This window comes from Rhea pennata, chromosome Z (genome assembly GCF_028389875.1).
Source record: "Rhea pennata isolate bPtePen1 chromosome Z, bPtePen1.pri, whole genome shotgun sequence".
Classification (NCBI taxonomy): Eukaryota; Metazoa; Chordata; class Aves; order Rheiformes; family Rheidae; genus Rhea; species Rhea pennata.
In genome coordinates, this window is record NC_084702.1 from 57,209,047 (window position 1) to 57,226,539 (window position 17,493).

General features: G+C 38.6%; 1 protein-coding gene across 1 annotated transcript in view; it reads left to right on the forward strand.

Moving 5' to 3' along the window:
- The first annotated feature begins 15,783 nt into the window (after positions 1-15,783).
- Positions 15,784-17,493, forward strand: part of SCAMP1 (secretory carrier membrane protein 1) — a 42,708-nt gene continuing 40,998 nt past the window's right edge. Inside the window, exon 1 of the mRNA XM_062599907.1 lies at positions 15,784-15,935. Coding sequence (XP_062455891.1) covers positions 15,879-15,935 — 57 coding nt within the window. The 5' untranslated portion in view covers positions 15,784-15,878. The remainder of the gene's footprint in view (positions 15,936-17,493) is intronic.

Consider the following 17,493-nt stretch of genomic DNA (forward strand, 5'->3'; position numbering starts at 1 on the left):
TCTTATATAGACATATATAGATATCACTTCTTATAAGACATCACCTGACACACTGGAGAAATTCTTAGTAATTCCTTATATCTTCCCCATATTTTGTGGCGTTATGTCTAACTTAAATTAAGTGGGTCCTTTTATTTATTGATAACTCCCCGTTCAAATTAGGACAGTGCTATTAACTTTCTCCATTGGCTATTTTTAAATGTGTTTGCTCTTGGACTTGAACAACCAATTAGAATTCTTTTCCAGTGTATACTGCTTTGCTCATTAGGCTTAGAAAATGGGTTTCTTATTAACCAGCACAGGTTTGTCTTCTTTTTGCCAACATTTTAGCATATTGTGTCATAACAGAGGTTCAAAGGTTCATTAAGTAGCAGTTGATTTGCATTGCTTATTGCAAGACTTACTTCTAGTTAAAGAAGGAACATATGAAAAAAATAAAATTGCAATATTTAACAGTATATAAATGACACACATATAAACATTATAAAAATGATAAAACTAGAACTAATATTCAAATGTACCCAATCTTGATTGACTATATTATCAACTAAGAATCTGTATTTAAAGAGGTAGATATGAGTTTATGCCGTCTTTATGGAGCTCAGACACTTCCCTGTCTTCAAGTAATATCTTCCAAGACCTGTGAAAGGGAGAATGTATAAAGTAAACTTACAGCCTAAGAGATACAGTCTGAAATGGAGCAACCTTTCAAAGGAACGCTTACTAGAGCCAGAGATTACCGGTGAGAATCAGTCTGCTGAGAAGTCAGACTGAGAGATCTAGAGATCATTCTTCTCCACTCACAAGCTTCAATGTTCTTTATCTTCATCTTTATATTAAAGATGTCTAGTTATGAGCTCCTGACTCAGAGTTAGTCTTATTATTCATCACCTACAAGCATTGTAACTTGCCTGTAGTTATGGAGCAGAAGTAAAATAGTGAGAGCTTTGAGCTCTAGTGTCACTTCTACAGATGATCTCTAATGATTTGTGCTCTTCATTGTCTTTGTATCTTCCCTAGAACGTACCAATGTGCCTTCACTTTAAAAATACATAACAGTAAGCTTGCAGAAGAACATTCAAGGAAGAAATGAGATAGATACCGTGTCCAGTTTGACAGACCAAAGTTTTGTCAGTTGAGTAGATAAGCCTTTCAATTCACAAGTATGCAATATATGCCCTTATTTATAACCATGGCATTACTCTTCCCTTACATGCTTGCTGTAGCAGAACTGAGCTCCTTACTGGATGCTACTAGTGACCAGAATTGTATATTAAAGTGCTATCTTTCTGTTGTTCCATATCTAATGCATTAATTCAGTGGCATGCTACACCCTGCTGACAAATGTAGAAGTTTAGGTGGAGGTGGCTGCCAGACTGACTGATACAAGCAGTTACATATATTGCATTTAATAAATGATATCAATCTGCAATATTGAGCTTTCTATCTTTCTTTTTTTAGTTTAGTGCCTAACAGCTTTAATATTTCCACTATGTGATAAGTAGGTTCAACTTAGGAGAACAAGGATGAAAATTGCATTTAGTAAATACCAAAGAGATGCTTTTCTTGATGCATTGTGTTGTGTGAATATGTCTAAAAACTCTTTCAAAAATGTTTCTAGCTTGCCTCAGGTACTAACAGCTGTTACTGCTTCATATGGAAATAGTATGATTATATTTTGGCAACCCTGAAAATTAACATGATCCAAAAATACAGATCATATGAGATTTAAACTATTACTTCTCTTATTTCTATCTCAGATGAACTGTTCTTAATTTTAAAATTAAAGTGAGGGATTTCTATATTAATATTACATATCACATATATCATTAATAATACAAATATTACGATATATGTTGTATTTTAATATTATATAATACCAAAATTTTAATATTTAGTATTGATAGTAATATTATGTATTACAACTATATATTATATCTTAGTATATATTCAACTGTGTGACACATACAGCTGTACCTGAAATCAGAAGGAAAGTGCACACAGAACTATTTCTTCATGCCTGGAATTTTGAAATAATATTTCTGTTTCAGCCACATAGTTATACTGTCTTTACTTTTAAGCTGTGAAAGGGCCACCCTTCAACAGTTTCTCCTCTCCTGGCTTCAGGATCCAGATTCTGATCCATTCAGAATCTTTGCTCTGCAGTCTAATATTCTTAAAAAAAAAAGGATAAAGTACAGAGTTTTCATGTGTTCAAGTTCTGAAAATGTGTAACAATACTAGTAAGAATGTCACAGCTCAGGGTATTTGGCTTCCTAAGTTGCTGAGAGTCATTATAGGCATACTCATTTGTTGAATAAAACTAGGAAATAGGAGCTTCCATAGATAGCCTCCTAAGTGTCTTGGCTGCTGCTCCTTGCATCACTCAGGAGATGTCCTCCTAAGAAGTATCCTCTAAACACATGAGCAGGTAGGACTGAAGCTGTAGTGAAACTGATACTTCAGCCAGTCTTCACAGAATCACAGGATTACAGAATCATAGAATGGTTGAGGTTGAAAGGGACTTCTGGAGATCATCTAGTCCAACCCCGTGCTGAAGCAGGGTGAGCTGAAGCACGTTGCCCAGGTTTATGTCCAGATGGCTTTTGAATAACTCTTAGGATGGAGATCCCACAACATCTCTGGACAAGAGACCTCTCTGTGTTAGCTGCTGGGTTACACTCCTCTGGTGGAAAATAGTCTTGGTGTTCAGAGCATCCCCCTTAGGTCATTCCTTACCTATATACATATATATAAATAAATGGATGTATGTAAATATATCTGTTTAAAACCTTAGAGGGGTTTTTGCAACTAGGAGGGCTGAAGAAGCTAGTAAGAGAGCAACAGCAAGAAGATAATAGCCAGCAGGAGAATGAACCATAGGGAAGGCTGTCTTCTCTGTAGATCTTTGTTAGATGTGTTCAAATTAAAATTAATAGAATCTTGACTTAGACAAAGAAAGTCTGTATCACATTATCTTAAACAGATGAGTAGAGGAAGTACCGCAACCAACTTTCCTATGGCTTTGAGATTAGTGATAGGATTTCAAGGTTACAGAAAAAAAAGACATGAACATTTCTTACCATACTTCCCAGCTGTTTTAATAATAAGGCTATTAGGCAGTAGGTTGGGGTCACAGAAGAAGCTGAGGGATTTGCTTACTGGTAATAGGAAACAAGAGTTCATTATATGTTCATGACTGCTCTTCATACAATATACATGTTAAAGCTGGAAAGAATTACAGGAAGTAATCAGAACTATTTTCAGAAATTAAGATATGAATTAAATTGCTATAAATCACAGATACAGTGTTGTAGTTGAAAACAGTAAAGAATGACAAACATCTTCTAAAGTATGTAGATAATAAATTTAGGTATTTTGGCACTAATGTTTTGAAGAAGGAGGACCTGTTTACTACCACACAAATGGGAAAATATTATTACTGGTGAAATACCTTGAAAAATTCAAGGGCTTTAAATGAATAGTTGGCATTTTGTATCTTTTTTTCCTGAACCTCTTTTAATCCACAAATATATATATATATATAAGTAATTAAAAAATTCCTATAGATTAAATTGTAAGTTAATACACCAGATGGAATAACTGAAATAATTCTGTAGTGGGACAAATCAGGACAGTGCTGTCACAGTATTCCTAAAGGAAACACTTCTTCAGAAATATTGATAGAACAGAACTTACTGACCTACAGTACTGACCTTACAGACCTGATCTTGTAATGTAACTGAGTCCAAAAGCCTTATTCTAAAAATTCTAGCAAGTATGAAACAGTCTCCGAATTTTAGAAGTACAAATGGCAGTATTTTGCACTTTGGGCAATATATAGTTAGCCAAAACATTACATACCTGTACCTATACACATACATATACATACACACAGAGCAAGAAAAGAAAGAAATATATTCACAACAGAATCAAAAGAAACAGTTTTTAAGCCTTGAAAGAAGTGGAAGGATTTTTTTATGGCATACAACCTGAGACAACATTATATTTATAATCAATATATTTTTAAAAGGTAATTGTGTAAGCCATATATAGTAAGGCATATATAAAAACTCTCTTAGAAAGCAAAGTAATAAAACTATTTACCTTATGAAATTTCATACATAAATCTAAAATATGCAAAGGCAATGAATGTTGTTTTGTAATATATTATTTCAAGGCTATACTTTTAAAAGGCAAACCTCAAAATCTGGATTTTGAAGTATGGATTTATGAAGTATGAATTGCAAATAGGAACCAGTAGCAAAAGATAAGAGTAAGCCAAGGCAGATTACACATATTATCTCGAAATTAACCACATAGCACAAATGCAGTACTGTTTCACAGAATATTTTAATCTTTATATGGTAAGATAGTACTATTGTTCCAGATATCAATATGAAATTTAAAATTACACAACCCACATATCACAGAAGATGGGATGGAGAAGGGAGAGCTAGTGTAGGGATTCAAGAATTGACACGGAAATTAATTTTGCAACAGCATTCTGGGAAAATATGAGTGGGAAAAAAACAAAATAAATTAGAGAAAAGGTTGTTACAGTAACTGAGATATGAGATGATAAAGGCCTTGTTGAGAGTTTTTAGCTGAGTGAGCAAAAACGAAACAGGGTCACTATGAATGTGTATTGCTAACATTTTATTTTCATTTTAATTTATGTTTCATTGCAATTTCTTGGCAGAGCCACAGAGCCAGCTTATCTGTTGATGGAACACTGCTTTTTAAACATTTCTCAGATTGTTACTAAGCAGATGGATAATTCTCATGTTGCACTTTTCACAAAAATGATCATCTGAATTTAATATCTAATATATTATTTTGCTGACTGCATTTTCTGAACATTTCTATAATACTCCAATACATGCCCTTTTGCAAAAGTATGAACAGTATTATTTAGCTTCTAAATATTTCTCATATGTTACGTGCATCTTACAGGAATGACCTGGGTATGAAGTAGAAAGTACACAGCTTCTTTATTCTGCCATCGTGAATATTGCAATTTGAAGAAATACTTTACAATACAATTTAATTTTGAATAATTTTTGAAAATTTTGTAAAATCAATATTCTTGACTCAAAATGTTGCTCTTTGTGTCCTCTGCATCACATCTGAGTCCTATATTACTCAAGTTTTTACTGGCATAACCATTGCAATATAGATTCTCTTCTGACTCAGAGAACATAAAAAGTAAGCAAATTTCAGTAATAACAATAGTTGTATCACAAAATAGATACTTTTTTGAGTCCAGAATATATTTACCTACCCATTTTTTAAAAGCTACAAACATAGCAAAATTCCCTATTCTTTGAAAGCTGAGCTAACTGAATTTGGAAAGCCGGAAAGCAGTGAATATGGAACCTTTTTAACCCCTCTGAAAAATATGTGTGAAACTTCTCTACTACTGGCTTCTTGCCAAAACCCTCCCTGAGTTGGGATAGCTCCAAACATACTGCTGCATCACTGAGGTCTCTTCTGAGTACCCTTTTCTCCTTCTTTGGAAGACATTTCAACATTTTAAATAGGTCCACAATGACCCAGCAGGTTCTAGCTGTGCTTTGCTAGTGTGTCACCACTAGTGTATGCTGCCTGCAATGAGGCATGACATGACCATGTAAAAAGATGCCAAACCAGCTAGGATAGTGCTGGAAGACAGGGCTAGGTGAAGGGAAGAGGAGCGGGGATGTCATGTCCATACAACCTGCCAAACCTGTCCCTGGGCTCATCAGCCACTGACCTGCCCCTTAATTTTTTTCTGGAGAGAGGGGAATGGGATGACTGATTGCTCCAGTCTGGAAGGGATCCTGGTACTTGGAGAGCAAGACTCTGGCATGGAAAGGGAATGACCCAAAGAGATAGCATAGATGCCCTCATTGTCATTTAAATATCAAAATCAGAATGTCCATTGTTAAAACAAAAATAATAGCAAGCATTTTGCAGTAATATAATTATCAGATTTGTTTGGTAGGTTACCATTTTTCTAGGTGAGCTTTACATTATTCAGATCATATATAATCTGATTTTTTTTTAATTATCTGATTTTTAATCTGATAATTTTTTAATTAATTTAATTAGTGAAAGTGCCATCTCATATATCAAACCAGACACACTTGTCAAATGCTAACATAAAAAAAAAGTAAAGGAGGCTGGAGTTTTCAAGGCAAAATGTACTTTGAGAATGAAAATAATAGCTTACTTGTCCCATCTTTTGATAGGATGCTTAGAAAAGTATTTAACCCAGGCTGCTAGTCTGTAGATACTGATAGTCTAGGATACTGATAGTAGATGAAAAAATAATCCTCCTTTTCTGCTGTGAATGCCCATGAGACTTATCAAAGGGTAATATTCAGCACTTTGTAATTCCTGATTCTGAACTGTACTCCAACACTTCCAGTAGCTGGAGAGGTTTACATTTATTTCAGGGTTCTATTCCAGATTAATAAATTAGTCATTACTAAAGGATGTATCTGGTTTTCTAAGGGATACAATTTTATTTGCATTGATTCACAGCATCTGAGCAGTATACACAAACTAAAATCTCCTGAAATCTCTCTCAGTAAGCATACAGTATTTTTCGGGAGCAGAGCACTCTGCATTCACTACAGCTTTAGCACACAATGATACCACACAATATTTGTAATATTTTGACAATCCATTTTAATAGATCTGCAAAAAGTATGTATCCTATTAATCACTTTTTATTCCACGTAAAATGTGGAATGTTAACAACTTCTCTGTTTTATCAGCAATGTGTACAAAAAGACTTTGAAACAAAAGCAATATCCTTGGCAAAACACTGATTTTGTCAGTGGCCAATTTCTGCCATCAAGAACCTGCATGCTTTCTCCCCAGCACTTCAGATCTGTTTACTGAAATCATGATTTGACATTTGAAACTTTTAGGTTATTCTGAGCTTTGAATTTTCAGGTGCCTTGGAGAGTTTGCAGCATGCTTGCTCTCAGGTCTTGAAAAGAGAAGATTCCTTTGACATTAGCACACCTACAGTTAGCAGTTCAGGTTTGGCATCTTTGTCTTTAAACACAAACGTTTTTCTAAAGTTCTGGATTTGCTTAGATGCTAGTTTTTAGACACCATTAAAGCTTATCATTGTACAAAACCAATTTTTGATGCAATTTCTAATTATCATCTACATAAAAAGCTCCATGGTCAAGAAAGGCAATGGATAGGAATGGAGATAAATAGACATTCTTGTCTAATTCTGCAATTTAATTTGAAGAGCTACTTTTGAGATTCCATAGAAAGCAGTTTTTTAAATTGGGTCAAGGGGATGTGACCTTAATAAGAAAGTTCTAGTCTACGAAATCAAGGCTTTCTTTGCATCAAATGTTAAACTCCTTTTTAACCAACATTAGGAAATACAAATATTACCAAATTCATCTGACTTATCTGACTTTTGGCTTTTAGCCAGTAACACTATCTTACACATGTGTAGATGTAGGTCTAGGTACAGACAGATAGGCCTGTTGTGAAATTCAGAGTTCACTCACGATTCTCTATGACTTTTATGTTTCCCTGGAAAATCTAAGATGTCAAGATTAATTTTTAAAGAAGCTTCCAGTGTTGGAATATCCGAAGTAACCAGGCTTCTATAATGAATAATGCATTTGGATGTATCACTCTCTTTTATTTACTACCAATTAAAAGCAATGAAATACTCTTGTAACTTTTGAGGTAATAACATAATTTTAATTCTCTTTTATGAAATGCTTGAGAGACCACGAAAGTTTTTTAGAGACACCAACATACATGTTTTTTTTCCTCACTTTTGATCATAATTACACCCTTTTTTATACAACAAAACAGAATCACAATAAAATGACAAATCTTGTTCCTATGTTGTATTTCTTTCCAGCAGTGAGATGTACTGTGTTTTTATGTAGAAATAATAATGGCATACCTGCTTTACTTTTTTTTTCCCCTTTTAAAATCAAATCTGTCCTAATGAGGAATCAATAAAAAGCTGAATTTATGCTGAAATCCTTTCCCTCAGAGATCTACAGAATTTTAAAGAGACACTTTATTTTTTGTCTTGAAAGCATGCACTGAGCTATAGTTATCAGTAAAGACAGCAATTATTGTATTTTAAGGTAAACTGTTCCTCTTTTTAAATTGACTTTAAAGCTGAAGAGGCAGAAGTTTAACAAACATATCATTTATGTTTCTTTTTCTTCAGTGGAAGCCTAATATGCGTGCAGACATCAGTCATTTTTCGTGTCAACAATTTGCCCCTTCTGAAAATGAGCCTCAAAATAATCTGAGTGGGTGGTTTTTTAGTTCTGCCAAGATATTTTTCCTTTTAAGGATTGATAACTTGTTGTGAATGTCAAAGTGAAAATTCAAAGGGAAGAGTTATTTATAAAAAAAAAAGCTTTTTTTAAAATTATGAATTCTTGTGCAACAAATATCTCTCATGCTGTCTCTACAACTCAGTGCATGAGTAGCTATCTGAAACTTTCTGTGTCCATCCCTACTTCTTGTTCAATTATCACCTCTCTCTTGCAAGCCTTTTTATCTAAATATACAAATGAAATGCAAAAGATTCGTAAAAAGTCATTCTTAAGTGGATATTCTTTGGTAAATCCTAAAGCCAGCATACTACCCCCAGAGACCATGAACTGTTTCTTCTCCTGTAAAGGGGAGCACAAACTCCATATTATTACACACCCTCAGGGATAGACCTCCATCCAATATTTTTTCTTTTGTTTATAAAAGGAGGGTTTTCAGAGACTCATGCAAGATATTATTATGGATGTATTATTTTACAAAGGGATGTAATACAGTTGAGCGCACACCCTCTGCATTAAGTTGTGTGTCTACTCCAGGAGTCCCTTGTTCTGTCATTTCCCGCAGGGATAAAGAGGGAGGGGAGAAAAACAGGAGAAGTCCTACACGCCAGTAAAAAATAACAATAATAAAAAAAAGATTAAAATATAAACGTGGAGATTTTTGTGAGAATGCTGTGAGAGTCCTACTCAAACTGGTGTATCTGGTTACCTAACTTATGGTTTATTATCATCTCTGCTTTACTCCTTTCTGGTTTCTGACATTTCTAGGAATTACTCCTTCTTCATCTTCACAGGAAAATCAGACATCAACATCGTGCCTATTCAAGCAAACCCCAAAGCTGCCTTATTTTCCTTCAACACTATATTCTTTCTATTTAATGTTTAAATTATTCACGTATCTGAGTCTTTCTGTCAGCTTCACTTCATGTCTGCTACTACATTATTCAGAATTTCTCCACTACATGGTTTCTCCTTGTAGTGTGGTAATCTGCAATATTATTTCCAACAGCTGATCCTTAGATTTTACCTATGAAGCATCTATTTTTATATCTAAAATTAAGTTTATCCTGCAGGTGACTGCATTAAATTTCCCTCATTGTCTAAAGCTGGCTTCCAGGTTCATGCATTCTGCATTAGTACTTTGCTCTGTCACGTTGGAGCGCAGGTTTGAGCCAGTTCAGACATGAGGACGCATTTCCAACAGCACTGTTCAGTTAGCAAGAGTGAACAATAGCAGGATTTGGATGACATGAAGCCTGATACCCTGACTGCCACGTGGGGAGCAGTGCGCTTGTCCATCTTGTTTCACCATGAGGCTGCCTGTAGGTGGGTCTCTTTGGAAGAAGAGCTGGCCTTCTCTTTGTTACCACAGACTTCCTCTATGTTGCTGGCCAGAAACAATGGCCCTTAAAGTGCTACATCGCTGTTAGGACACAAATGTAGCGCAGCACTGCAAAAACAATACATCATTTTTGCTTTTGCCTGAACCATGACTGCTTCAACAGAAGCATGGATCCTTGTCTGGTGACAGCTTTACATGTTCTGATGCAGCTGTATCAAGACTCTCTGTGACAGGAATGAGCCTTCTTGCTCATTAATGCTCATATACAAGGGGAGAAGGTACATGTAGAGATGAGATTAGAGCAGGTCAGCTGGCCCCAAGGCTAGGAAGTCTCAATGTATTTCCAGGGTTTGAGTGAGGGTTAAACAATCCTTGCAGACTGCTGTGCTGCAAATGTGCAAGGGCTGACAGTGAAGGGAGAACAATAATACAATGGAGAAAGAGACAGGTCTACTCACTGAGGTCTACTCACTGCCTGAACTAGCTCTTTTATCACATGCCTTAGCTTCTGCTGTTCCTCCCACTCTTGAATTGGAGCAGGAACACAGGCATTCAGTAGAGACTGCTAGTGCCATTTGGCTTCACTCCACAGCCGCCTGCAGCACTCTCCCCACTCCCAGATAGCATGTGTTTACTTTGCCATATCCTTACTCATGACGGCAGCTTACTATCCTTGTTCCCATGCACTTACTGCCACAGTAGATTCTCCATCCTCTGTAAGGCAGTTTTTGTTGCAATGCCTGGCTTCATCCACAGATGCTTAAGACAAGAGAGTGAAATTGTTATTGTTCTGTCTCCAGCTAGACAAAGGACTCTTTCCCAGCAGGAATAACTCTTCTTTATCATTATATCCGACTGTCTTGGCCAGCGCTGGTGATTGCTGGGCTTTGTAAGTGTGTTTATGGCATATGGTGATTCCATGGCCCACACCCTGCTGTTTAGGGAATGGGAAATAGGCAGGCATGTTCAGTTTGGGAGAAAAGTGAAAACTGCTTGCTGGTGATAGCATACTGTGCCTGGATGTTTCTCTGATACAAGTGTCCCCTGTCATGGGAGAACTAGGGGCTCTGATCCTTAGATGAGGACCAGTAATTGGTCCACAGAGAAAAGAAACAGAGGGAAAGATAGTTTGCTGATGACAAGAATCCTTATTTGTATACTTCCATGATACATGGAGCGAAACAGGGTATAATCTTAGGGGGACATAAGGAGCAGCAGAGGCTGGGGGTAGCTTTCACTTTTCATATCTGAACTTCATTTTGAATGACATGACATTGAGCACTGTTCTTCTAGGTCAGCAAAAATGATTCTTTGCTCAAGCCAAGGATGACCAATTTTGTTATTATACAGCATGCCTTTCCAGTGTCTGGACATTAGTGAAGTCTATTGTTCCAAGAAACAAATATGATGCTGCTTATCTGCCACAAACTAAAGTCCAATTTTGATGCCACACAGACACTGTGTAAGGAACAGCAGCTGGATGCAGTTGTCCTCATGTCAATGTGGGTCTGGGGTATGGCATACAAGGCAGATTCAGTCAAATCAACAGAGTGGGGTAGAGTATAGAGATGCAGTCCATGAGATAACTAGCAGCACTAGACTGACCTTCAGCAAAATGACCACCAACCTGGCAATATATCTGTCATCAGTTCCTTGCTATGATTCATCTATTGTCCTGGGAATCCTTCTCCTACCAACTAAGAGGTAAACTATCCACAGAGAATTATCCCAAATACCTTGCTACAGCTCTGGAACACAAAGGGATAATCTAGGTGTCTGGCTTCACAAAGTGGTCAAGTTTCTCCTAGAAAGGACAGGCTGCTTCACCAGTCCCAGAATACTCATTGTTGTCCTTAGGCCTACCCCAGAGGTTTGCCTTGGTCACACACTGCTGCTGTAAGCTGGCTGCACTGGTTCTAATCAGGGAAGAGCGCAGGTGCATATCAGCACAACTGGCAACATTCCTCTGCCCCTAGAAAATAGCCAGAGGAAAGCTACCTTTATAGAGTATTTTGAACAAGCTTATACTGTCTCAACACTTTGCTTAATGGAACCATAGACATTTTGACTGAGCAATCAAGCCCAATAAAACTGGATTTATTATCTTGTGGAACAAGGACTTCACTGATTATAAGAAGTAGAATGAGAGGTTAAATGGAAATCCACATATAGCACATTTTTGCCGTTCTGAATGCTGCAGTGATTTCTGCCATTTCTCTTCTCTTCTCCACACTTTTTTTCTTTGAAATTAGGGCAAAAAAATCTTGGCTTATGACCTCTGAGTTTTATATTTGAATGCTCACTTTTCACACTTTTCTATTCTCTCTCTACATTAAGTTAAAATCTTTCCAACATTTGCAAGTAAATCTCCACTGTAAAACTTAGACAGTAAGTGTATGACCTTATGCATTCTGACTCCTTTCAGTTCTTTCAAGAGCTGCTTTGAATAACTCTTCAATTAATGTTTTACCTAATAAATTAGGTGTTTTCTGCCTAGAATTTCATTAAGACACTAAAACTATTATCTGCCCATCATCTGATTTTAAGCTATATCTTGCATTTATGCTACTGTGGGGTTCTCTTGTTTGTTTCTTCTAGATCAGTTTCTAGTAGTCATTCAATCTTCCATGCAAGCAATTTTGCATAACTTCTACAGCAGAACCTTAAACTAAGCGCCTGTGTGGCATGTCGACATTTTTCATCCCTCCTCTTTTCTAACAGTTATGCTTTCTTTTGGAGCTGCATAGATTTCTCTGCTCTGTGAGTAGAAACACTCTTCTTTACAATGGTCACTAGGATTTATTTTTAAGGCTTTTGTTTTTTGAAGGTTCATACTCTGTAAATCTGTGATCTGCTTTATTGGGACAGGGAGTGGATAAAAACAGACCACTTAGTTATCTGCTAGTATCTAGCATTTTGGATTGAAAAAAACTGATGGATTTTCTTCTCAGCTGCTTAGGCATCCCTGAACACTTTTCCCCATCATCTGAGGTTGGCATAAATATAATAAATTCCACAAGTAATAGAAAACTAAAAGAACCAGGTCTTAAAGGAATAATGTTAGGTCATTTCCTTACACAGGATTTCTGAAACACAAGTATATGTTTTATTAAATCTCAGAGTACAATACTCCTCACACGTACAGTTCACATCCCCTGATTGTTGAAATTTAAACTCTTCAATAATGTTAACAATTTCACAAAAACTTACATTTTCAGAGAAAATGGCTAAGTTAGATTAAGATAAATTTTTTGGCTATCATAACTATTTCAGAGTTAATGAAAACCACTGAATAAAACCACTTCCTTGAGGTTAGGGAATTTTTAGATGAGAGTTACTTGTATCTAAATAATGTGATCCTTTCTCTACTAGGACTTATTTTTCAATGAATATGTAAGATATATTCAAAATCACATTGTTGTATTTATGAGACATTTTTTATAACAGAGTTAGAGTTGATTGCAAGTAAGCAATTCTCACCTAAAACATAAAAATAAATTCTATCTGGAAAGCAAGGTGTAGAGAATACGTATTGTGGGGAGGTGTATCCGTGCAAATCAAATCCCATTGCTAATTCTGAAACTCCTTTGGAAAATGAGGACAAGTAATTGACAATATCTATTAAATAACCCTCAGCCTCAAATGATGAGGTATCTGTATCACCCATGTTGTTTATGCAGAGTATAAACTATGCAATTAGCTGGAAGCATATATTCATTCTCATTTTCTATTAGCTAGTAGTCAGAGTGCTATCTCCCAAAGTTAATATTATTAGCTGCAAGTAATGATGCACTGTCAAACCTCACATCATTTGATTGCAATATACTTTTTATCCTTTCCAAAAGTGTCTAATGCAGTTTCATTGTTGTCTTGAAAGTCATATAAAATGACAGATTACTCTTTAACATTGCAGAAACATGTAATTATCAGAGAAATGGTGCTATGTCCATGATTTGAAGCATCAGTAGCCACATGGGAAAAGGTGCTCTTTTCAGTCAAACATTCATTCATCCATGCATTCATTCATCTGTGTATAGTGGAAAGAAGAACAAATACAGAGATGCCAAGGTACACAGTTTTTGAACTATCAATGTGTATCATTGAGCTATGATATATTGAACTATGGTTGAATATTGGAAAACAACATGATTTAATTTGTTGTCACTGTAACTGATTTGTATAAATGACTGTGACGAATACTGTAATACACTTTTCTTGATTGTACAACAGCTGCCTTTGTGTTTTTTGAAGTATAAAGTAGTTTACACTTCATAGAAACAAAAAGTTGAAAGTGTTTTGTTCTTTAGAAGCTTTGCTTTTATTATTTGTCCCATTTGCATACCATCTTATATCTGACAGTCCTTCATGAGTAATTGAGAAACTTCTGCATAAATTACAGCAAGCCTCATGGCAATTATTGCTTTCTTTACTGATCCATGCAAAATCAATTCTGTGTTCATGTAGGATTATTCTTGACTTGTTGATGGAACATCACCATCATAATGACTTCCAGAGTCAGGATCAGTGTAGTGATACAAGTCGATCCATTAAAGTACATAAAAATGCTAACATTCTGAGTCAGCCTTAGCACATGTTTATCCTATTTGTTCTCTATCTCTTCCGTGCTGGGTCAATAAACCTTGGATACTGTGCCACAGTTAGGCCAGAATTATTGCACAGGAAAAAATCACATATGAATTCCAAAAGGTTAAAAAGGTAGTCTACCTATTTTAGGTAGACTACAGGTTGACCTATCTCAGACCTATCTTGCATTTAAATGCATGTAAAAAGCATGTAACAAAATTCAGGATTCATTGGTGTGGCAGAGCAGCCTCCACCCCCCATCTCAGGCCTGAAGTGTGGTAGAGTGCAACTGTGTCCCCCCCTTCCTCTTATCCTGGGCTCCAGGTGACCCCAAATAACTGACAGCTCCCAGAGCTGACCAGGAGGAACTAGGCGATACAGCATGACATGAGATCAGCAAAAAGGTACATCTCCCCACCAAATATTGTATGACCATGAGTTAAACTCTGTGCCCATATACAGCGCTGCAGACAAGTGCCCGTTGAGCTCTCCTGCACGGCTAGGGGCAGCAGAGCCGTCAGTCTCCCCGTGAGCTGGGACACCTCTCATGGTTACTCTCTGGGAGCTGGGCAAACTTCTGACAAGAAACTGCTGGAGTGGTAACAAACTGAGACTTAGTCAAAATTGCTCTGCAGGAGCAACACTTTAATCATTTTTTTTTCCCCATTTATCTGCATCATTCGGACTGAGTTCTTCAGTCTTGAAGATGTAGAGTCAGTATTTCAATCTTTCAGTCAGTTCTCTGAAAGTCTCCCGGGTTCATAGACAGCCTATTTATCCCTCCAGTTCTGCTGCACTCTTTTGAAGCCCTCCTCTTACAATCTTCGTAGTTGCTCAAACCGTATCAGTGTCACCGTTTATCGGGAGTGCAGAGTACTCTGTAGGCTGCTGAGTTTGGCTGAACATTCGCAAGCAGCTCTTTCACCGTGCCTACTAAAGGAAGCAGGCTTTTGTGACCTTGTTTCAAAGCCTTACCCTACAGACAGCCCTTGCTCAACCTTTGTATAAGACATCTGAGAATTGGCATGTTTTTTATCTCGCAAATAACAAACTGAACTAGGGAGTGAAACTGTGTTTTATCAAGTGAGTCTCCAATCTGAAGCCTTTCTCACTATCTTCACAGCTGTTACAGGCAGTGCTTGGAGAGCTCGCTGGAGGGAACTTTGATTTCACTTTTCGGACAGGACGGCTGCCCCGGCGCACGCTGTGGGGCCGAGGACGAGGAGGAGCACAGAGCTTTCTGCCTTTGGCACCGCACTGAGCAAGCCCCGAGCGGCGGTTACCACACGCGCCTCCCTCCTTGCCGCACGGCTCCGGGCTGGTTCTGACAAGCGAGGGCGCGCCGCCCTCCCCCCCGCGCTCCGGCGTGGAACCTTCCAGCCCCTCCCCCGGCAATGGGAGCGCCCTCCCACAGCGGGAGACGCCCCTCCCGCCCCATCCGTCACTTCCGGGGCGGCCATTTTGGGAGGTTGGCGCTTCGCGGCTCGCCGGTGGCGGAGGGGGCGGGTTCTGGGGCGCAGCGGCTGGTGACAGCGGCCGGGGCCGGGGGGGGGCGGCGGCGGCGGCAGCCTACGTGCCGCCTGCGAGTGGGGGGCGCCGGAGGGACAGAGCCGCCGCCCGGCCCCGCCATGTCGGACTTCGACAGCAACCCCTTCGCCGACCCGGACCTCAACAACCCCTTCAAGGTGAGGCTGGGGGCGGGCGGGCGGCCGCCGGCCTGCCCCGGTGCCCCGGCGGGGCGGGGCGGGGCGGGGCGGCCGCCTCGCAGCCTCGGCCCGCGGCGCCCAGGGCCGCGGCATGCCCGGGGGGGCGCGCTGCCGGAGGGCGGGACGGGGATCTGCTCGCCGCGGGGAAGGGGCGAACGCTGCACGTAGCGCCCCCCGCGGGCAGCCTGGTCCGGCGGGGTCCGCGCCGGGTTGCGGGCCGCGCTTGGCCGCGGGCCTAGGGCACGGCTCGGGGGCTCGCGGGGAAAGCAGCCTCTGTGGGGGCCCTGGAAGCGGGCACGGCCGTTTCACAAGTTTAGATTTCTGAGTTTTGTTTCTCCTTTGGTTGCACAAATAACACAAATCGCGTTTAGGTGCGTTATTTTGAGAGCAAGATTCTTTAATTTTGTCGAGGAGTTAGGCTGTGTGAATGTATACTTATTTATGATGACAGAACTCTTTTTTCCTTCTGTTTGACTGCCTTAGATAATTCAGTAAATTTCCCCCTCTTTCTTTCTGCCTCCTCCCACTTCAAGTTTACTTACTTCTTTACATTATTTTTCAAGTATACAGGTTAACGATGGCTATGTACAAGTTCTGCCCTTAACTCCAAAATGGTATACTGTAATCTAACTTTTTTTTTTCTTTCTTTCTTTTTGAACTGTCATGGTCACAGCCAAGAGCTATTTTCTTTACCCACAGTTCTAGCTGTCAAGATGAGCTGGCCTCCTTGGATGCTTCCCCTCCTTATCTATCTGTGCTTTCCTTGTTTTTGGAGTCTAGTTTAACTAACTACTTGAGCTGCTTACTTTAATCATCTTATTGAATGTGTTCTTGGTTTTTTTTGTGCTGCTTCTTGATATCATGCATATACTTTAAAACACACAAAACTTATATTTCAGTGAGTTTTGGCTCACTGTTTTCAGCATACTTTCATAGAGGTAGCTGCTGAAGACATAAAGCATTATTGTTGACTAATTTATTTGTTAGAGTCTGTCTAAATCATCTTAGTTTAGTTTTTATAGTCATAACATTTTTCAAAATCCTTCTTTAAGCTAGTCACTGTGTTTTTTCCTTTATATTTAACACAGTACAGTGACCTAGATCAGGAGCAGCACTGGCATTGAGGTTGCTGCCAACAGAAGTTTGGACTGGCACCAGTGGGAGTGCTGTTCTTCTAAATAATTTGGCACAAAATATCAAAAAGGTGTCACTGTTCTAGAATATGTCTTCAGCAACAAAAAATGTGTCTGTTTTCCTCTTTCTTTGGGAGTGATGAGAATACTATGTAGCAAAATTTATTGTACATAAGCACTGAGAGCTGTTAAGGGTGTTAGAAACAGTATAACCAGTATAAATTCCTTTGCATAGCTCACGAGCCCAGATAACATGCCCTATGCAGTGTTTCTGAGACCTAAGCTAGCTCAATCACAAGTATACTGTGAAGACGTTGCTTAAAGCTTATTCAAATTTCCTCGCAGGAAAAGACTTCTATTGTAGCTGTTAGGCAAAATCCATGCTCTACTTCTCATCTGTAATG